General features: G+C 43.8%; 1 protein-coding gene across 5 annotated transcripts in view; it reads right to left on the bottom strand.

Annotated features, from left to right (window-relative positions):
• CACNA2D3 (calcium voltage-gated channel auxiliary subunit alpha2delta 3) overlaps positions 1–23,677 on the bottom strand; it is a 797,511-nt gene that overhangs the window by 85,032 nt on the left and 688,802 nt on the right. For all 5 annotated transcript variants that reach the window (XM_033926567.1, XM_033926568.1, XM_033926569.1 and 2 more), the window contains 3 exons: positions 23,425–23,469; positions 10,118–10,180; positions 986–1,056 (listed from right to left, as the gene is read on the bottom strand). In XM_033926567.1, coding sequence (XP_033782458.1) covers positions 986–1,056; positions 10,118–10,180; positions 23,425–23,469 — 179 coding nt within the window. The remainder of the gene's footprint in view (positions 1–985; positions 1,057–10,117; positions 10,181–23,424; positions 23,470–23,677) is intronic.

Genomic DNA, 23,677 nt, shown 5'->3' with positions numbered 1-23,677 from the left:
ATAACAGGACCCTACAAGACAGAACCTTGAAGAACACCAGCCATCTACTGGACTGGTGAATATAGATAGCCACTTACATCAACCATCGCTTAAGATACATTTGCTGATTACCTATATATGAATACAAAACATTTATTTTGAGACATTTTGGATACTATGAATGCTTTAAATAAAATGAAAACTCAATCGATGGCGAACTATAAGCTGACTAGGGGTATTCTTTGATCCCAAAAGTTGATAATCAGTTAGCTCTGAATGGTCAAATTTTTTTTAAACCTGCTTTTGGAGTAATAAGTGAGTGATTTATCATAGTAATTTATTTGAATGGTTCAGACATACTACAAGTGACATGAATTTTGTCCTTTGAATGTATTAAAGTGGAGGGGAGTGGATTTTTTTTTTTTATAAATCATGTTGGCCTTTACCATCAGCATGCAATAGAAGTGTCTTTCTTTAGTTAGTTTTGCATTAACTGAACCACGAGGAAAGAGAATAGAGCAGGACAAGACTTTAGTGTAAATTTAAAGTAAGATGCCCTTTGAGCAGCCTTTATCAAGTAGGTCAAGTGTAATTTTATTTGCTTTTCTTCTGCTTATTTGATTTTTTTTTGATTTTTTTTTCAATTATCTTTATTGACAACTGCAAAGGAACACACAACCATGAGTAAAACAATCAGAAAACATAGCAGCCAGAAACAATACTGGATACCAGAACAACAAATGATCGCAGTATAAAAACCCCATGGGCGGGTTCCCATCACAATTGACATTTTAAAATATCAAACCCTGCCACACAAACACACGCAACCCAAACCACAACAATCACTCCCCACTCATACCGCTAGACAACCAAACATCCAAACATCCCAATGCTCACCCCCTACATCCACACAGGTGCAGCCACCCGGGAAAGATCAAAAACAAAAGCAAAGACAGAAAGACAGATTAACCAGACTTTGTGAAAAGGTGCATAGTAAGAGTCTTACCTCTTGAAGGAGCCCATTGTTAGCAATTTGTTCATCACTGCTCCTTCAATTTCTCCAAGAAAATTCCCAGTCTGAGAAAGAAAAGTGTAAAAGGTTAAGGAAGCATAGAGACATCAAATCAGTACAATAGATACAAATCAGTATTAGCCACAATTAAAACTGACCATAACAGGTCCAGTCTGACAAAACCATAGGGCTTATTTTATTTTTTTTTAAACAACACAAAGAGACTATAGTCTGCAAATTCTCTCACAGGCAAAAACACCGAGCAGACCAGCAGTATCGAAAATGCTGTGATATATTAGATAAGCCAAACCCCAACGGGGCCATGTTTTGCCCTCAGGCTGTGTCAGGGGAAATTGCTAGCAGGTGATAACAACTAATCAGTACAGAGAAAGGAGAGTGGCTACCCTGGCATTTTAAATCCTGCTTCATTTTGTGAATGTGAAAGAGTTTTTTTGCTTGGTAAAGGGAAGTGTGTTCTTATCCCCTTCTAGCAAGTTCACCTGACACAGCCTGAGGGCAAAACGTGGCCACGACGGGTTATGGCTTACCTAATAAATCTCAGCCTTTTCAACACCACCAGTCTGCTCTGTGTTTCTCCCAAAGGGCTTTATTTTTTTTGCCACATTTTGGATAATTCTTACACTTCTTGTGGATCCTGACGGCACATTTTCAAACAGAATCTCCCCACGACGATTCCCTTTCAGGGGTCACCAGTGCCACCAGTTCTTAGTACTTGCAGATTTTGCATGTCCTTCAAAGAAGATGTGAAGCCTGAATCATAGACCAAGCACAGGAGGGGCAAAGTCCAAAAGTACTTATGCATTTAGGAAGTAATTCTATAGCTGGGCATCCATGTTACAGCGCTATGGACCCAATTCTATATATGGCGCCTAAAACTTAAGCACTGGGTAGTGTGGCACTTACGTACAATTCTATAAAAGTTAGCTGCACTTTATAGAATCGTTCCTAGCTTAGGCATCCACTTTCTGGTGGACACCTACTATTCAATTAAGTGCAATTAACGTCAATTATGAAATTTTTAATTAGTGCCGATTAAGCCTTTTAAATAATTAAGATAGGTGCCTAGATTGGCTAGGCATGCTGATCTCGGCACCTAATTCTGGGCGTCATTTATAAAATCGGGGCCTATGTGCGCACAAAAAACCTGTACGCTGGTGGGTAAGTATACTTGAACATATATAGGTGACAGCAAAACAATTACACACTAGTGGCATGGAGGGGCATTTTCAAAAGGGCGTCCAAATCAAAATAGGGACCTCCGTATCAGAACGGCCCAAATGGATATCCATCTTATATATATTTTTGAACAGGAAATACATTGAGATTTCCTGTTTGAAAGTAGCTGAGATGGGCATCCGTATGTTGGAGATGTCCAACCTGAAGAGCCATTTTATAAACTGGAATGCCAATAAGGACTAGCAGGATAATTCATATCAACCATTCTATAACTCTGCAAAGTATATAAAGCACTCAATATAACAACGCCAAATAAGAAGAAGAAGAAGGAGTGAAGACATATCCTTAGTGCAACTAGACTAGCATGAGGGACGATGTGAAACCACTGTTCCAGCGCCGGTTAGAAGGCTTAATAACGAAGCCTCATTTAAGCCCGCACATCATCATAAGTATGCCATGTGTGCTGTGCCTAATAGTGCAAAAATAAATAGCAGAGCAATAAGGAGGTTAATCACAAACTTTTAAAATGTGAATCCATACAAGTCCTAGCCCTCTCCAAGGGAAGATGGAAACAATAATAATGAGCAAACATTTAGCTGAATCTCGTGGCAGATTTAAATGGAGCAGTGTATCTCAAACTGTGTGCCTCCTGAGATTCCAAGTGTGCCGCGGCACACTGAGGAGGAAGAGAGGTGCCTGCCAACTGACTTCCCTACATGGTACAGCGCCAGCGCTGCCCGATTCGCCGAAGGCCTGCATGTTTCCCCCTTCTCTCTAGCGTCCGCCTTCTTCCTTCCTGGCCTCCCGGTCTCACCTTTAAAGATGATTACAGCAGCCTGCAGAGAATCGCTGGTAGGTAAAATGATTTTATTTTCAATATAGTGATTGAAATGTGTCAGTTTTGGGAATTTATATCTGCTGTGTATATGAAAAATGAATGGAAAAAATTGCATTACAATTAGTAAAGGGGATGGGATCTGGGGCAGAGTTTGGGTGGGCCTAGGGAGGTCTGTGGTTGATATTTGTTAGACTTAGGGGGCACTTAGCTTGAAGTAGTTGAGAAACACTGCTGTAGGCAATCAGCTGGCGCCAGTGCCTCTCCTTCTCTCCGGCCTTCTTCCCCACTGTCACCGCCTACTAGCGTCTCAGGGCCCATCTGGAGGACCTCTGCACCTGCGCGGATGTCAACGTGATGATGTCATACATATGCGTGATGTCATCACGGTGACGTCTGCGCACTTCTGGGTGCTTTAGTGTGCCCCGGCTCGAGAAAGTTTGAGAGACACTGCGTTATGTGAATGCATTTTCAATAGAATTGTATTTTGTGGAATAAAAATTGCACTTCTTAAGGCCCAGAATGTCAGGTTTAAACAAGTCCATCCCAACATAAAATATTAGTTATTAATATGGTTGATTTATAAAATCTTATTTTTTTTACACAGGATAAATATTAAATAATAATCAATAGTAATAGGGCAATAACCCATAACAGGAAATTATTGACTTGTCACTTTTCCAAAAATGCATGAGCACATCACAGTCAATTTCAATCGCCAATCATGAGTGTGTAATTCTGAATTAAACTAGAGTAAGATGGCAGGGCCGTGTTAATCCACTATTAAATGTAAGAAATAGCGATAAAACAAAACAAAGAAAATAAGATTGGGCTCAAAAACCCAGAGGCGTAGAAAGGAGTTCTTGGCTTTGCGGCCAAGAGCCCTGGCCCTTGGTGCTACTTTTTTGCTCAAGTTTCCAGCAAAATGTTTTATTTCCTATCAAAATAAAAATTTTCTTTTTTTTTGAGCCCAAACAGCTATTAGATTTTATAGGGCCAAAAGAAGGGTTGGTTTCTTAGCCCATGGATGAATGACCTGTCTACCGGCTGTGGGGGGGGGGGGGGGGGGCCTACCCGTTGCCGATACTCTATATCAGTATAAATTTGTGTAATTTAATTGAATTTATTTTCTCTCTTGATTCTAAATTGGTGGACTGAATAGTTGATTGAACTTTCTAGTATAAATGTAAAAATTTTCTTGTATTTTTTGGGGATATTCTGATCTCTTTTCAAGATTGTAATTCTTGATGTTGAAATGAAAAAGGATAAAAAGAAAATAAGATGATATGTTGTTTTTTTTTAAATTAGAGAAACAATACATTTTGTGATGAGCATTCTGAATTTCTGGTCTGCAGAATCATCACAAAGGGGTCCTTTCATTAAGGCACGCTAAAATTAGCACGCACCCTAAATGCTAAGGTGCCCATAGAATATAATGGATGCCTTATCACTTAGTGCACGATAATCTTTAGTGCGCCTTAATAAAAGGACCCTCAATATAAGATAATATTTTACGCTTCTTCATCATATTGATAAGACCTTTGACATTTAAAGAGGTTATAGACAAGGACATTGTACAAAATATAAAATAATCTGCATGAACTTTAGAGCATCTAGATCAGTGTTGGATATCAAAAGGTAAAACCAATAAAAATTACTGGAACTAAAAAAAAAAAAAAAAAGGACCCTAAAATGAATCAAGCTACGAAAACTTCTAACTTTAAAAAAAACTGACTGAGCTGAAGAACCATCTCGTACGTTAATTACATTAAGTACAATAATTAAAGGTATGTTTATGTTCTAGTTGCTTTGCTTCCTCTGTGTGTATGTTAGGCAAATATTTAAGGTCCCGCAGTCCCATCTGAGACTACTTTAATGGCACACAGAGGCTTCTCTGCTATTTCCATGTGTAGTATATTTCTTTATTTTCATAGGCTTATTTCAATGTCTATACCTGCATTTCTCAGATACTGTGGCCTACCAAAGTCAAACACAGGAGAATTTAATAAGGAAAGCCCATCGTCTTGCGGTCTGACTCCTGAATATTTGTTTCCTTTGGACCTTCTCCTACTTCTGATACCCATGGCGTCTTTTAAGTCATGGACATCGATGATATTAATCTTAGCAAACAAAAACCACTTTAAGTAAAATGGCATTCATGTGCAAAACATTTCCTTCACACGCTAAATAAAACACTTCGAACTGTTAAACTTCTGAAAAGTTGAATTTAAGCACCATTTAACCTGTGGTATTTTTTTTCTAAGAATGACAAAGGATATTTGCCGAGTACCTTGCAAGATATTGAGTTTCACTGCTATTCCTTCTATGCTGAGTGAGAGTCCTCCACTTATAGTCCTGCCAGTAGGTGGTGCTATTTCACTATCACATTTTCAATAGTGAGGAAAACATAGGGCTCCTTTTACGAAGGTGCAGTCGCGTTTTCAGTGCATGCACCGGATTAGCATGCGCTAGCTGAAAAACTACCGCCTGCTCAAGAGGAAGCGGCTAGTGCGCTATTCCGCGCGTTAAGGCCCTAACGCACCTTCGTAAAAGGAGCCCATAACATTGAAGCCCCTCCCCCATTGGCAGTGATGCAGTTGGAGGACTCCTGCTTAGCTTAGAGGGAACAGTGGGCTTCATCACAATGAAGTAGCCTCTGAGATATGACTTTTGAACATTTCAGGGATCACTTTATGTTTATTTAATACTTCTTATACTGCCCTTCAACAAAAGTATCAGAGCAGTGAAAGGCAGAAGTTCTAGAGCTGGGCACCCCTTATAAGGGTCACAATGTTGCTCAGTGAGGGCCTGATTCTATAAATAGTGCTTGCCACTGGGGCAATTAGATCGGGGCACCTACCAAGTTAGACACCTAACTTAATTTTTTTAATTGGTTCAATCGGGCACTGTTAATTGAACAGTGCCATCAAAAAACAATTAAAAAGAAATATAAGAAATTAATTTTGAAGTAGGCACTTAACTCTTTAGGTATGAGGTAGGCATCTAGACTGAGGCGCTTACCCAAAAGGTGGGTGTGGTTAGAGGGCAGAGTTTGAGTGTGGAATGAGATAGGCGCCAGTAGAACCTACCTTAGGCACCAGCATTTTAAGCCAAGAAAACCGTGGCCTAATATACCGGCATCTGAGTTGCTAACTCGGTATAGGTGACACTAGGCGCGAGTCTATAAATGCAGCCTCACTTTGAACGACTTGCAGTAGGTGCCATTTTCCTAGGCATCTACTGATTTAGGTGCTGATAATAGAGTTCCTAACCTATAGGCACGCTAAGCAGTATAGTGCTCACTACATCGTATCTTCTTGGATTTGGATAGTCATTTACTTGTTTGAGACTCCTGATGCAGGCTATATAGCCGAAACACAGTCCATGTCGAGTCCTTGATTTCCATATAAAGCCCACTACAAGGAGGTAGATACTGTGTAATATGGGAATGCAAATCAAACTTAGTAGATCTAGGAAACAGACCTCAGTACTGGAGAACTGGAATTAATGAAATTTCTGTCAGTATTCCCCAGGCTGACAACTCATATGTGAACGAGCCCTATAACCTAAATGAATCCGCCCTGTACATCATAATGTCTGTTCCTTTTGGCGATATTTATAAGTGAAAAATCACCATCCCAAAATTAGCGAAACCATAGTACATGGTATTCCCTCCTTGTACGGGGAAAAAGTGTCTTCAGTGTTCTATTTTACTATATATAATAATATTCCATAAATTACTTATCTGCGTTGAAAGGAAAGTCCGTTCTTGCCTAACAGAGCTCTGTTTTGCTGTCTTCCTCAGGAGTCGAACCCCCTTGATTTCATGTTCACAAAGATCATAGCTGATTCAAAATGATGGACAAACCTATCCAAAAAATATAGAAGGTGAGCTCCTAAAAGACTTTACTCCCTCTTTAGCTGGACAAATCATCAATGTCGATGATTTGTTCAGCTATGGAGGAGATAAAGTCTTTTGGGAGCTCACCTTCTATGCTTTTACTTTACTCCTTGTATACTTTACACCAGGGGTGCCCACACTTTTTGGGCTTGCGAGCTACTTTTTAAATGACCAAGTCAAAATGATCTACCAACAATAAAATTTTTAAAAAAACACAAAGCACACTGTATGCATAGAAAATGTTAATCATCATTCCTATTCCAGGGTTTTTCAAAGAGGTCAAAGCAGATGACTCTAAGCACTATCACCTCAGTAACAACCATACAAAAATAGACAAATATACCCCCCTCCCTTTTTACTAAACCACGATAGAAGTTTTTAGAGCGCAGGGAGCTGCGCTGAATGCCCAGCGCTGCTCTCGACGCTCATAGGCTCCCTGCGCTAAAAAACTCTATTGCGGTTTAGTAAAAGGGGACCTTAATGTAAAATATAGACAGCAGATATAAATTCAGACACATTTTGATCACTAAATTTAAAATAAAATCATTTTCCCTACCTTGTCTGGTGATTTCATGAGTCTCTGGTTGTACTTTCTTCTTCTGACTGTGCATACAATCTTTCTTCCCTTCTTTTAGCCTGTATGCTTCCTCTCCTCCAGACCTCATTCCTTCCCCCAACTTTTCCTTCCTCTGCCTCCCTTTCTTTTTTTTCTGTTTCTCTTCTTTCCTTCTGTCTCCCTGCCTGCCCTTTTTCTTTCTTTCTCCCTGCCCTCCCCCAAGCCACTGCCACTGCCATTACCATCGGGGACCAGGACCCAAACGCCACCAATAACAGGCCCCAAGCTCTCCCTGCTTTGGCCAACCAGCATTCCTCTCCCCGACGTCAATTCTGCCTTAGGGAAGAGGAAGGCTGATCAGCCCAAGATCGTGATCAACCTATTGGGGGAAATGCTGCCGGATCCTGCCTTCGCGGAAACAGAAAGTAGGCAGGACCCGGCAGGAAGAAGAACAAATGCTTCACTAACCTGTCTCCCGCATTAGCCCGTAGCGAACGCTTGCTTCAGGCCTCTCAACTTGTGCGTGCTGGCTTCCCTTCTCCCCCCCTCCCCCCCTCGGACATAACTTCCGGTTTTGGAGGGAAGAGAAGAGAAGCCGGCACGCACACGTTAGAGCCCGGAGCATAAGTTCGCTAGGGGCTGAAATCTCCAAGCCGGTTTTTTGGTTTTTTTTTTAAATGTTCAGCAGCGGCAGATGACAGCTGGGCGAACCGCCCAGCTAAAAGGCCCTAGGGAGAACACTGGAGAGGAAGGCTGATCGGCCCGTAGATCAGGACGGCAACACGAGTGCGATCGACTCGAGTTGCCTTCCTGAGCTACTGGTCGATTGCGATCGACGCGTTGGGCACCCCTGCTTTACACCTTCTATGCTTTTACTTTACTCCCTACAGAGGGAGTGAAGTCTTTTGGGAGCTCACCTTCTATGCTTTTACTTTACTCCTTGTATTCTTTACACCTTCTATGCTTTTACTTTACTCCCTACAGAGGGAGTGAAGTCTTTTGGGAGCTCACCTTCTATGCTTTTTGGATAGGTTTTTCCATCATTTTGAATCAGCTATGATCTTTGTGGACATGAAATCAAGGGGGTTAGGCTCCTGAGGAAGACAGCAAAACAGAGCTCTGTCGGGCAAGAATGGTGACTGCCTGGATAAGTGCCAGAATCGCACCTACAGCATGACAGCTGGTGGCTCCCAGTAATCACCAGGATCCACTTCAAATGTGCGTGTCTGGCCTACAAGATCCTACATGGCATCCTTCCTGCCGTTATCCCTCTATCCTGGAACTCCCCAACCCCTACTTCCTCCAGATCCTCCCAAATTTTTAAACTATCCTTCCCTTCCATAAAAGGTATTTCCCATGTAGGCAAACTTGGGTCATCCCTCCCCTTTAGAATCACTGAGATCTGGAATAACCTCACCTCCCCTCTCCGAACCTCAAGCTCCCTCCAACTCTTCCGCAAACACCTAAAAACCTGGCTATTCTCAAAACTGTAACACTTCCCCCCTCTTAGGCCTCTCACCTTCCCCCTTTACACCTAACTCTTTAATCTCTCCACTGTAGTTCCTCTCTCGTCTTTCTTCCTGTAAACCGTGCCGAGCTCCGCGTTCGTGGAGATGGTGCGGTATATAAACCCAAGGTTTAGTTTAGTTTAGTCAAAGTAGATGTGGTTAGGGGTACAGATGATCTTAGGCATCGCTAGGCCCGATTCTGTGAAAAACATAGGTGCCGGTAATGTAGGCCTTTAAATCCCTGGCTTACATTAGCACATAAAGGAATCTGGTGACCCCAGCCTACATAGGATCCAAGCTAACCCTGTACACCCCCACCCGCCTCCTCCGCTCTGAAACGGAGAAACGCTTATGCATCCCCCCCAGGAAGGTCTCTCCTGTCAGAAACCGCCCGCAAACGCTCCTACAGCCACTTCATCCCCCAACTCTGGAACCAACTCCCCCCACAAATCAGATTGCAGAACTCACTGATGACCTTCTGGATAGCGGTGAAGACCCTCCTCTTCAACTAAAATTCCAACTGCAATCAACTCCCCTTAAATTCCCCCTTCCTTTCTGCACTCTCTTCTCCATTCTTTTTAACTTGTACTTAAGTTGCTGTATAGTCATTGTACTGTACAAATGTATTCCACGGTTAAAGTTGGCTTTTAACCAGGATAGAAATCAAATTAAATAAATAAATAAAATAAATTACCGGTGCCTAAGTTTTTTCCTTAGGCGCCGGTAGCCGCGATTCTGTTAACGACACCCAATCATGACTGACACGTGTTCGGTGCTGTTTTTCTAGGCCACGGATGATTTATGTGCCGTTTGCAGAATCCAGGCCCGAATGCTTAATTCTTACTTGGTGTTTGTTAGTGACAGGAATTTCAAAGAGAAGGCAGAGGAATGTTTCTCCTTAAATACCTTTTGAGTTAGGTTTATGCCTAAATAGTCCCGGTTTTTCACTAATATTTTCATAATTAAACATGCTAAGAACACATTTGTAACAATTCTTTATACTGGAGCATATGCTGTTATATTTGTCTTTACTACCTTTTTATTTTCTATTTGCTTCTCTGCAATTAATATCATAGTTTGAATGGAACAGAATAATGACAGAAGTCGAAAGTAAACTAGTTTACAGTACCTGCTTGTAGTCTTCAGACACCAAAATGAATCCATTATTGTCTATAAGGTAACAATTAATTGTCTAGGATATAAAAGGAAAATTATATTAACATCTACACTGGAATCTCAAAGTAGTGACAGCTTTTAATCCATTGAAAGAAATAACCATATAAGCCATAGTGAATCGCTATAAAGATAAGATTAGCACTAACACATGCTTTATATGTAGGCAAATAACCAAATGTGGGATGCAGTAAAATGTTTTGTGTCATCATTAGTAAAGTTATAAAGAGGAGCAAACTATATAATCTTACTAGCAAAGCCCAAAAAATATATACAGGATAACCAGAAAACATTAGCAATTATATCAATAGAGACTGCACTAGTTACAGATAGAGGAGGAAAAAGACCTCAGATACTTTGCTCTGTCTCAGCTTCATCAGACTCAATATCTAATATAATAAAATGGTAAGCCGCGCATGCGCACTTCCTGAGTGTGTGCTGGTTTTCCGTGAGCTGTAGCGACACATAGGAAGTGCGCATGCGTGGCTTATGATTTTTTGAAAGACGCGGCGGTGGCTCCTCTCACGATCCCCGCCTGCGTCGGAAGTCCGACGCAGGCAGGGATCATGAGAGGAGCCACCGCCGCGTCTTTCAACTAAAAAAAAACAAAAACCAAGGCGGATGTCAGCCCGATGGCTGGAGTTCACCGCTGAGTCCGGTGAGGAGTGCTTCCCTCAACAGGAACCGTCGGGTCTAATTCAAATACTCCCGGCAGGTCGGGAGGGGGCGCAGCAGGCTCGCACGCCTGGCGGGGACCGGACAGGAACTAGACTCCCTGCAGGAGCCAGCCTGATGGCTGGAGATCACCGGACTGGACAGGGGGAGCAGGTAAGGGGTGCTGCAGTACAGGAGGAGCAGGGAAGAGGTGATTCTAGACAGGGGGGGAGGTAACAGGAAGGGAGGCCTACTGCTGGATAGGGGAAGCAGGGAAGAGGTGCTGCTAGACAGGGGGGGGGGAGGTAAAAGAAAGGAAGAAGGGCTCCTGCAAAGGAGAAGAGCTACTGCTGGATATGGGGAGCTGGAAATGGGGTGATACTGAACAGGGGGAGATAAAAGGAGAAGGGCTACTGCTATTTAGGGGGAGCAGGGAATGGGTGGGGGTGCTGCTGGACAGGGAGGAGGTAAAAGTAAGGGAGAAGGGCTGCTAGCACCCGTTAATGTAACGGGCTAAACAACTAGTATAGACAATATATATATACACACACAATCAAACCTGTTCCAAAACCATGCTTGTAATCCAAAACATTCGTATATCAAAGCAAATTTCCCCATAAGAAATAATGGAAACTCAGACGATTCGTTCCACAACCCAAAAACTTTAATACAAAATACTGTATGTATTCAGTATTGCAAGACTTTGCTTGTATATCGTTAAAATTTAAAATAATGTTTTGCTTGTCTTGCAAAACACTTGCAAACCCAGTTACTTGCAATCCAAGGTTTTACTGTATATATATATATATATATATATATATATATATATATATATATATATATAATTTTTTTTTTTTTACTAAAGGAATTTCTCCAGTCATTAATCCAAAAACTCCACTTTATGAGTATACCACACATATGCAGTTTTCAAAAAAATTGCCAAATGTATTTTTAAGCGCAGTTTTCAAAGATAAAATCCCATATCACTCACAGCTTACAACCATAACGGTTGAAAAAAGCAAAGTCCAGCTGTATTCTTTCTCTCTCATTCACAAAAAAAAGCCCAACAGCAGCCTTGTTTCACCTCCAGCTTTATCAAGGGCTGCAACATTAATTCTCCATCTGCAAAAGTGGCGTAGCGAGGGTAGGTGGTGCCCCCCGTACTCTCCTCTCCCATCGCAACTTCCACACACCCCGCTCCTTCCTGCCTACTCCACACTCGTGCTCTTCCTTCCCATCACATACCTCTGTAAATCTTCAACAGCGAGAGTGACTTCTCTAGCATGCCTCTCGCGCGAACATCAGGTTTCCCTCTGATGTCACTTCCTGGCCCCGCAACCCAGAAGTGATTAAGATGGGAACCAGGCCACTGCAAGCAACAGGCAAGAGAAGTTGCTTGTGCTTGCAAAAATCTACAGAGGTACAGGTTAGGAGGGGAGGATGGCATGAGCGTGGCATGGTATATCGGGGCAGGGCAGAGAGGTGCCAGCACCCCCATCAAGATGACGCCTTACTATGCCACTGATCAGCAGTCTTCGTCTAACACAAAATTCTTCACCCTCACTAAGGGATTGCACTAGAGAATAACATGGGACCAAATTTTTCCCCGTGCCCATTGGAACTCATTTTTCCATCCCGTCCCTGCGAGTTCTTTTCCTGTCCCTGCCCCATTCCTGCAAGCTCTGTCCTCATCTGCACAAGCCCCAAACACTTTAAAATCCTAAGTAGCAACATTCTAGAGCTCGGATTGTGATGTCATAATGCCTCATTCCACCAATGCCTAAGCTCCGTCCTCATCTGCACAAGCCTCAAACCCTTTAAAATCCTAAGTAGCAACATTCTAGAGCTCAGATTGTGATGTCATAATGCCTCATTCCACCAATGCCTAAGCTCTGTCCTCATCTGCACAAGCCTCAAACGCTTTAAAATCATAAGTGTTTGAGGCCTGAGTGGTTAAGGAAGAGCTTGCAGGAATGGAGCAAGGACATGGATAAAACTCACGGGGATGGGACAGGACAATTTAGTTCCTTTGGGGGACGGGGACAAATTTGTCTCTGTGTCATTCTCTAGATTTAACCATACAGCTCAAAACAGAAGGAACTGTGTTAGCTTTGCCTTTTGTGCGTGCTACCAGAGCTGGTGTTAGACATTCTGGGGACCAAGGCAGAAATTAAAGGGCCCCCAATTTCTCTCCTCCGTGCTCCCTTCTCCGAGTTCCCCACCCATCCTTTCCAGCATCTCTCCTTCCTTCCCTCCCTCCCCCCCGATCCACCACACGCCCTCCCATTTAGCATCCCTCCCATCATATAAAAATCAGCTGCTCCAGGATGTCCTTCCCTTCTTTCCAAAGTCAACCTCACCTTTTAAAATGCAAAGGGGTACCCAATGTGCCAGCGATTTCTAGTGCTGCTCGTGGTACACCACTGAAAGTGAACAGGACATTGGTGCGCTGACAATTCCACCCCATTTGCGTGCAGGACAAATGCGTGCCGCCGCTTCTGCCAGTTTGAGGCCTTTCCGTTTGCGTTCTGAGGCGGGTTTGGGGGGGACTCCTTCTACTACACTTAAAACTCTTCGTGCTCCCCCCCAGTACACTAAAAACTCCCGCATTTTCAGTCTTCGGGAGCGCGAGTTGTAAGTGAAGTAAGGGGGGTGCCCCTCACACCTCCCCTCAGAGCGCAAAGGGGAAAGCCTGAAAATGGTGGAAGCAGAGGCGCGTTCATTTATCCTGTGTGCAAATGTCGGGGCGGGATTGTCGGTGCTCCAATGTCTGACGCACTTTTGACAGGTCACTGTTGTTCGTAGCTTCCTTGACGCTGTTCCTCTGTTGTGGTCTGCACCCATTTGATACAACTTCCTGTCTCTACTTGGGCAGTCCACAGCACAGGAACAGTGCTGAGGAAAGCGTGAGCAGTGCTAGAGAACTACTGCCAGCGACCCCTTTGCATTTTAAAAGGTGAAGGAGGCTTCAGAATGGGATGGAGAAAAGGGAAGGTCCACAAAGGCCCCTAGAGCTGTGGGGCCAGGGCAGCTGCCCTGTCTCCCTCCCCTATGACACTGGTGCTAACTGCATGGTATTTATTTATTTAGGGGGAAGTCCATGTCAGGGGTGGAGAATGGTTGTGAAAGCCCTATTCAGCTAGCATGACTTAACATGGGAGCCTTCTGTATAGAGTTACCATAAGGGCTATTGGGGTTGTAGACAGGTGGGTATAGTCGGTTTGGGAGTGGGGGGGGGGGGCTCACCATGACCTATAAGGGAGTTCTGGTGAGAAAACACAATTCAAGCTCATACTAATACTTGGTCTACTAGACTACTGCAACATCCTCTATCTCCCCTGCCCTGCAACAATAACCAAACAATTACAAACAATTCAAAACACAGCACTGAGACTCTTCTACTCTTGAACAGACACGACCACATTACGGAGGCATACCTCGACTCACATTGGCTTCCAATCTCTTTTCAAATTCTACTGTCTACTTTACAAAACTATAAACGGAGACAGCCCAACCTACCTGAACAACTGTCTCATCCAAACCACCTCAACCAGGCATAGAAAAACTCACACCCGCCAATCTAAAAAGTTAAGCGGAAAAAACTATATAATGGCCTCCTAGCCACTCAAGCAGCAAAATTAGACAACCAAATATCCAATCTACTGATAACGACCCCAGACTACAAAACATTCAGAAAAGAATAAAAGACTATACTCTTCAAAAAATCACTGAAAATGACGTTAACTCCATAAGCTTCCGTCTTTCCTACCACCACCTCCCCAACCACCAGAAAAAACCTGCTCTACTCTTTATCTTCCCTGGAATTGTACTGTTACTCTTTCCATCTCCCTTGGAAAATATCCAAATACTTTATCTAACTCATTTGTAATCCGCCTTGAACCGCTAGGTAATGGCGGAATAGAAATCCATAATGTAATGTAATGTTTATGTGGTACCCTTTTTGTGAAGTTTACAGCAGTGCCCTGTAAAGTGCCCCAGTGCTCTGTTGCCACGAATGGGTGGCCAGTCCATTTCAAGATTAACCCTTCTCACATCCAAATGGTCTTGTTCTGGGCATTTGGGACTTGGGCATTTGGGCATTTGGGATAGATGCCCTGGCGGCCTGGACGAACAATAGTCTGGACGATTTTTAAAAAATATATATATATACTAGACGTGTTTTTTGAAAATGGGCATTTCCCCACTGCTGACTTTGGGCGTCTAGCGCCATACGTGAACAGGGGAATTTGTGTAATTTTAAGAAATCACTGAAGAAGTTCCTATTTTGTAAGACGAAATATGGGAATTAAATTCTGATAACTTTAAGCGCTGGTCGTTGAAAGGTTCTTATTGTCTGATTTGTTTGCATTGTATGTAAAGCTGATATAACTGTGTATGTATGAGCAGTAATCAATCTATATATATCCTATATAATAAAACGCTAGGCCGCGCATGAGCACCCCTATCGGCGTGCTTCCATGATCAGTAGGTCTGTGGCCGCAGGAGTGCGCATGCGCGAATCCCCAGCACCTACCTACACTCGCAGGAAGGACTGGACCCCAGCGCTGGACATCCTGCTCTCCTGTCGGCTCTTCTCACGAGCCGCACCAGCGTCGGAGAAGGCTTCCGACACCTGCGGGGATCGAGAGGAGCTGCGGCGACACCTCAAGGAGCGGGAAGGGAAGCACCGAAAAAAGACTCCAGCCGCTACTTTCTTCGCGGTCCCGACTCCAAACGCCGATTCAAGCAGCGTGTGCCAGAGTAAATCAGGGCAGTAGAAGGCCCCGAAGCAGCGTGTGTAGAGTGCTGCACACGCTGCTGGAGTCGCAGGTTTGTCGGGAAAGGGGAGCAGGAGAGAAGACATGCACAGCCACTTGCAGCAGGGGCTTAGAGGGCAAGAGAGCTGCAATTGGACAGACTAAGGAAGGAAATGTTCAGATAAAGAAGGGCTGAGACTGAAGAAGGAAAGAAAATTGGAGAGAATGAGGTAGGAAATGTTCAGAGAAAGAAGAGCTGAGACTGAAGAAGGAAAAAAATAGGAATAAATACCTACAGGGAAACACAAGATCAGGAGCATACCAGAGAAAAAAATACAGCATAGAGGTTTGCAGGAATAAAGAACACATAGAGAAAGTAGAGCAGAGACCCCTGCAAGAAGAGAAAAAGAGCAAAGAGACTGGGGATGAGAAAGAGAGCAGACATGCTTGCAGGAGAAAAAGCGAGGCAGTAATGTTACAGCTGGAGAGTGCAAAGTGAGGAAGAAAGCAGAGACAGCGCTACACAGGGAAATGGAGGGGAAGAGAGACAGAAAGAAAAAGAAAAAAAAGACAGACATATATTCTAGCACCCATTAATGTAACGGGCTTAAAGACTAGTTGAGATATAAATCAATAAACTATATGCCCAAATCGGACTTAGACGTATGTTTGATTATGCCCCTCTGTGTGTCTAACTTCTAATTAGTGCCAATTACTTGTTAATTGCCAATTATCAGCAACGATTAGCTTGTTAAACAATTAAGTTGCATGCATATATCGACAATGCATATAGATCTGTGTGTGCAACTATAGTCACACTATACAGAATTAGGCCATCTAACTAGCCAATGGCAGACCATGTTAAAAAAAAAAAAAAAAGAAATTAGGCACGCTGTACTAACATGCCTACCTCGTGTCTATCTAGGGCATACAAGGGCGCACAGCAAAGGCAGGCAGAGGCGTGGTTTGTACCGGAAGTTGCCTTACACGTCGCTATGCGCCTCTGAACATGCGTGGTAGGCGTGTGAAACGTAGGCCTACATTTCACACGCTTATACAAAATTGTAGGCACGATTCTACAACGCGCGCCTAGCATTTGATTGACAACTGCGCACCTGCATGCCTACAATGTAGGCAGCGCTAAGGTAAGCTATAATCAGGCCCTTAGTGTGTAGCAAAGTCCTGCATTAGGATGCGCTACCCCATTTTACTAGTACAGCTTAATAAAAGGGTCGCTAGCTTATGTAATATTTATATGTGGCCTAAAAGTAATGTAAAAAAATTGAAATAGTACAATGTATAAAAATTCAGCCATATTTCCCATTTAAAGAGTTCAATAATAAGTGCAGCAGGCCTCATTCATGAGACCAAGGCAGCGTTTAGTATTAAACATCAGCTGGATATTATTACTATAATGATGTGTTAATGAAATCACAGTTTCAGGGTGGAGGACCAGCAGGGGACCTGGTAATATTTTTTAATATGTTCTTCAAATCAGAAAGGCGACAAGAGGTGTGTGTTAAAGAGGGCCCCCTGGGGCTCCTAAACCCTTTCATATTGGTTTTAATTGGAATTTGTTTTCAGAAGTAGAACTGTTGTCACTCAGGCCTCCATACTGTACTAAGTGAAGTGATCACAACACTTATTCCCACCATTATTTTAAACTTGGAGTGGTTTGCTATAGGTCAAGTTTTAATTACAGTCCTTAGCCTAAGGCAGTCATTCCTCCTCTTGGTCATCACTGCCTTTTTCTATGTCTGTGTTTCCGTGGGGATTTTACCTTCTTTTCTTTCATCCATCAAGTTATGCTGGATACTTTTCAACTAGTTGGGACTCTGTAAGGGGTCATTTTCTCGCCAATGTTGCCCCATATCCACATAAATGATTAAAATGCCCCAATGTGGGCACTTACTTTTACCACTTAAGTTACACACCCTTTTCATGCATGAATTCTTATATGATGAGCCAAAGAATCCCTGGGGTTTTCCACACAACTGTTCCTGTCTATTGATCCAAGCAGATTTGGAACTCCTGTCACCAAGAGAATAATTTCCACATGGCTGATGGGACTGTATCTCCTTTTGCTATGCTCGGGTGGGCTGAAGCTTGGAGGCTGTATCACGGCACACAAAATTTGACCTATAGTGACTTCAGTAGCTCATCTACGTTTCACTCCCATTGAGGACATCTGTAAAGCAGCCACCTGACCCTCAATTCACATCCCACTATTGTTTGGATCTGCACACAAACAGTACTGTTGGATTTTCAAGAGTATGCTGTAAATTTTCATGAAAATACTAAGTAAAAATATGTTCTAGCAGTTTCTGTGGATCAATGTTCAAAGGAAAAGCATGCTCATAATTTCCCCTTGAAAGATGGGGATGGGAGGGGGGTACAGTAGCATATTGGGAGGGGAGTACAGTCTTGATTTTCCGACCTTCATAAATTCAACCATCTGGCAAATCCAACAGGTCCAGAAGTGAGGTCATGGCACCGCCAAGAAGCATGTTTTCTTCCTGTTTCCCAGTTTCCCCATGCTGCAAGGAAGCCATATTTGATCTGAAACCGTGCTTCTCTGCAAGGGAACCATGGTTTGCAACTGATACTCCTCCATGCACCCACTCATCACCGTTAAGAAGCACATGGCATCTTTTAATGTTTTCCAGTAATTTTGGGAACTGGGACCCCACTTTTGCAGCGAAGGAACCGTTTTTTGATCTGAGATGCTGCTTGCAACACCGCTTGCTTGAGCACTGGAAGAACGTAAAGGAAGCGCTAAAGAAAGTGAACATCAAAGATGTTTGAGCTGAGACCTTGCTTTTATGTACTTACTTTAAATACAGCTACACTATCCTTATTCTTTATGTACAAAGTATGCTTTTCATGCATTTTTAAGGGGTTACTATTGTATAATCTGACTTTTCACTTATCTGACAACAGGTTGGTCCCATTTACGTCGGATAATCGAGACTGTACTATAATTACATAAAAGGGTGCCCATTGTAATGTATAAAAAAGTGCCAATTATGCAAGCAGTATAAATCCTAATTTGTCTTTATAAAACAGGCTTATCCAGAGCTTTAGAATCTAGGCTTAGTGCATCTTCCCAAGCCCAGATTCAACACCGCAGTATTTAAGGCTTTTATATTTTGCAGGTGCCGCTATCATTTTTCTATTACCACACAGGACTTGCAAGAAATTAATGCAGGAGCGCTTACAACCTTCTATTTAGGAAGTACTAGGTGCTCCCATGTTAACACAGCATTAGCCAGTTAGCATGCACACAGGTGAACATGCTAGCCAGTTAACACTTCCATGGCCATTCTCCACCCTCTCTTTAAAAATGTGCAACAACAAAAAAAAAAAGTAATGCACACTTAGAGGGAAATTCTAAAACCAGCACCTAAGTTAATTGAAAAACACCGTTAGAAACGTCAAAAAACCAGCAAGGTTAAAATGCCTACTGGCGCCTAAATAAAGGGCACCGAAATAGGGCCTATGTAGACGCTTTGCGGTGTCTAATGCAGGAAGTGGCGTTAGGCGCCATAAAATGCTTACGTAGGCACGATTCACAGCATAGATAGGCACCAGAAATCTAGGCCTGGAAAACCTTGGCCTAATCTAATCTAATCTTCTATTTGTGAGTCGCAAAAACCTATACCTATATATATTTCCAGTGCCTATCTGTCCCGGAGGCGCAATTCTGTATATGGCGCTTTAGCATGACTGACACACGATCGGCGGCCGCTAATATTGGTGCCTTATACAGAATCTGGGCCTTAGTGCATACTAATAAGCAGACTACTGCAAAATGCTTTAACCTTGTTATGCAGCCTGTTTTTCATGTGCTAAGCACATTAGGGTTTAAATTAACGCTTTTTAGTTTAAAAAAAGACCCTTTTAGTGACTACACCCAGGATTTCAACAAATTATGCACGATGACTCATAGGAACAGAAGAAAAGTTACGCTGGGTCAGACCAAGGTCCTTCGGAACAGAAGAAAAGTTACGCTGGGTCAGACCAAGGTCCTTCGGAACAGAAGAAAAGTTACGCTGGGTCAGACCAAGGTCCTTCGGAACAGAAGAAAAGTTACGCAGGGTCAGACCAAGGTCCTTCGGAACAGAAGAAAAGTTACGCTGGGTCAGACCAAGGTCCTTCGGAACAGAAGAAAACTTACGCTGGGTCAGACCAAGGTCCTTCGACCCAGCATCCTATCTTCAACAATTGCTAGTCCTGGAGCCAAAATGACCTTGGCCGATCGCATACTTAATCTAAAGATCTTTTCCATACTTAATTCAATTGACATTTGCCCACAATAAATTTTGTTTGCTATTTAGATGCCCCAGTCCCTTGTTTTGCAAAGGCATTCTACAACTTTCCACAATCTTTATGATTTAACTTTGAATAATTTTGTGTCATTTGCATAATCCAATTACTAGTTTCCAAATTATTTATAAATGTATTAAACAGCCCTAGTCCCAGTATAAATCAAAGGAGCCAGCTCTGTGGATGCCATGAATGCTTGAGCAGACTTCTTGACTGAGGCTAGGAAGAGGAAATCTCCATTGGGTTTAGCATCCCCAATAATTTTCAAAAATTGGCTTATATGCTACAAATTCCTTCACTTTTAGCCAGTTACCAATATACATTCAGGCCCTGATTCTCCAAAAGTGCATCCCGATTTTAGTCAGCTGTAGGCGTCCTACAGCTGTCTAATCAGCCAATCGGGATGCACGTTTAAAAAAAAAAAAATGCTCCCCAGGCAGGCCTGAAGGCGCCTCCGGGAGCCTAGGGAGACCCGCAAGACGCCTAAGCTCGCCTAAGGGCCTTAGGCGGGCCTTAGGCGAACCTAGGTGGCCCTACGCGTCTCCCTAGTAGAGGAAGAAACCTTAAAATGTAGGCCAGCAAAATGCTGGTCTACATTGTAAGTAGACGCAGCCGCTATACTTATCGCGGCAAGGGATCTCTCTGCCGCTATAAGTATAGCGGGCCGCGGCCTGTCCGATTGGATGCCCCCCCCCCTCCGACACTACCGACCGCCCACCCTCCCCCCCTTTCCCCCCCAACATTACCGATCTCCCTCCCACCCCGAAACTACCGATTGCTGGCAGGAGGGTGTCCAGTCCCTCCTGCCCGAAGACGCACCCCCCCTCCCCCGCCGCTAAAAACCCCCTAAACCTCCAAACTAACCTGTTCTTCAGGCCAGACGGTTCTTGCCCGTCCAGCCTGTAGGCCCGCCTGGTCGAAATGAGGTGGGCTCGCCCCTTCCCGGCCCATCCCGCCGAAGCCTAAGGCCTGATTGGCCCAGGCTCTAGAAGCCTGGACCAATCAGGCCTTAGGCATAGCGGGTCCACCCATCCCCACTAAGTCTAATGTCTGATGGGCCAATCAGGCCTTAGATTAAGTGGGGATGGGCGGACCCGCTATGCCTAAGGCCTGATTGGTCCAGGCTTCTAGAGCCTGGGCCAATCAGGCCTTAGACTTCGGCGGGATGGGCCGGGAAGGGGCGAGCCCGCCTCATTTCGACCAGGCGGGCTTACAGGCTGGACGGGCAACAACCGTCTGGCCTGAAGAACAGGTTAGTTTGGAGGTTTGGGGGTTGTTAGCGCCTGGGGGGGGGGCGAGGGGCGGTGCGTCTTCGGGCAGGAGGGATTGGACACCCTCCTGCCAGCAATCGGTAGTGTCGGGGTGGGAGGGAGATCGGTAATGTCGGGGGGGGGGGGGGGTCGGTAGTGTCAGAGGGGGGGGCATCCGATCGGACAGGCCGCAGCCCGCTATAAGTGTAGCGGGCCGTGTCTAATCTAACCCGATTATCTAACCAGCGTCTGTAACATGGACGCCGGTTACAGAATCGGGGTTTTAGTGTAGGCCAATTCTGAATAGGACGCCTCTCCCGGGTGTCCTATACAGAATCAGGGCCTAGGTGTCTTGCGGGCCTCGCCTTCAATATAGGCGGCCTGCCTGGGGAGCATTTTTTTTTTTAAAACGTGCATCCTGATTGGCTGATTAGAGAGCTGTAGGACGCCTACAGCTGCCTAAAATCGGGACGCACTTTTGGAGAATCAGGGCCTAAGAGTACTGCCTCTTGTTCCACGATTTCTTACTCTCCTGAGGAGTCTCCAAAATGATTATCCATTTCCTCCATGATTTCCACTCAGAAGTCAGATTTTCCCCATAAACCACAACAAAACAAGAAAAAGCAGGCCTTACCCCCTCCTTTCCTAATGCATAGCACGAGTTTTAGCGCCGGCAGTGGCGGCAACTGCTCCAATGCTCATACGAGTTCTATGAGCGCCGGAGCAGTTACCGTCGCTTCTGGCGTTAAAACCCCGCGCCATGCATTAGAAAGGAGGGTGGGTTAGTATTACATTTCAGGGCTTTGTTACAATCTGCATCTTTAGAATCAGCTTGAAAACTGTTAGTGGATAATCTTAATTCCTACCTAAGAAATAATGCACAGCTGATAATTGGCACATTAAGTACAACATGTACAACTTTAATTCCATTCCATTCCAGACATACAGTAAGAACTGATTCAAATCCATTTAAGTATGGCAAGGTTTGTTTTACAGCACACCCAGGAGTGCCTTTCTTTCTTTCTAAAGTGACTAAGAAAAATTATGTTAAACTGCATATTTCTGTAAGTGTTTCAGAGATCCTTTAATGATCTTTCAGTAAAAAGATTAATCTCTACGCATCGTCAGGTGATAATTATCTAATTTAATAATAGAAGGAGTAGCATAGTAGTGGCTAGACCACTGGGCTATGATTCAGCTGAAATCTCCGGGTTTTGAAAAGCTTTCCTTCGTGCAGGAGGGCATCCGTGCATGCGCGGATACGACACGAGCGCGTGATGTCATTGCATCTCGTGCGCGGATGTGCTGCCCGATGAGAACAGGCAGTGGGGGAGGGATTAGGGCAGGCCTAGGGAGTTCGGATTTTCCAAACAGAAAATCTGGTAACCCTACCAACATAGGGCCCCTCACCCTGGTATTCCCAGGTAGTCTCCCATCTGGGTAGTAGCCAGGTCCAACCCTGCTTAGCTTCTAATAGTAAGAATAGGCCTACTCAGGGCAGCCAGGCCATAGGCTATGCTTTTGAATATCAGCCTCTATACTGGAGGATGAACTGATGTCTAATATCTACTACGTGCTCCAAATTTCTCCTGGAAACTTCCAGACTAACAATTGTAACTTGATACATTCCTGATTCTATGTACTGTAATATTCCTGAATTTGTCCAGTCTCTTAAATTGTAATCCGCTTAGAACCGCAAGGCACAAGCGGAATAGAAATCTGTAATGTAATGTAATGTAATATAGATCAATATGAACAATGGGACTTAAGCTCTACCATTTCAGGTGTTTAGCACTCTGCTTGAAGCACTTGGCTACTTGTGCACCAGAACACAACAAAAGGGATTGCATAGTGCCAGCTCCCTGCTTGGCATGCCTTCCTTCCTTCATTTCATCATTTCTAAAGCAGGAGAAGCTGTTGAGACTAGTCTTAGACTCCACAGCTGGGCTGAGCTATCAGTGAGCTTTGAACTTGAGCTAATGTATATCCATAGATCAACTTTACACCAAGCGCAGGTCTCCTTTCCAATTAGGAGTGTTTACAGCCTTAGATTTCATACTCACTACCTCCATTGGGAGGCTCAGGACCCATCCCGAAAGATACTTGTTGCTCAAGAGCTACAAAGTCAACAGGGGAAAAGGAAAGGCATGTGAAAGCCCACAGGAGGTGGAAGGAGAGGGAGAAATGAAAGCAGGAACGCCTTGAGGTGGAAGAGAAGCAAGGAAGTAGAGCCCTGGAAACAAATATATCTAGTTATATCACTGTACAATACTTACTTCATCATCACAGCTTATAGAGCATCTGCCATCAAGGGATGTACACTGCAACAAATACCAAGAGAACATAAGGAAAAATTTTGAGTCATTCTTACCACTTGAATGTTTCTATATTAATATTTTTGTTCTGTTTTACAATTTGTCACGTAGCTAAGGCTTTATACAATCACGTGTTGTTGTGTTTGGCAAACTATTGGTTGAACCATAGCTCCAGTGGCTTAATCCATTCCACTGCCTTATTTCCCAGAGTCAT

Source organism: Geotrypetes seraphini, chromosome 17 (assembly GCF_902459505.1).
Source record: "Geotrypetes seraphini chromosome 17, aGeoSer1.1, whole genome shotgun sequence".
NCBI classification, from domain to species: Eukaryota; Metazoa; Chordata; class Amphibia; order Gymnophiona; family Dermophiidae; genus Geotrypetes; species Geotrypetes seraphini.
The sequence above is the reverse complement of the archived record's forward strand: the minus strand, read 5'-3'. Positions and strand labels throughout refer to the sequence as shown.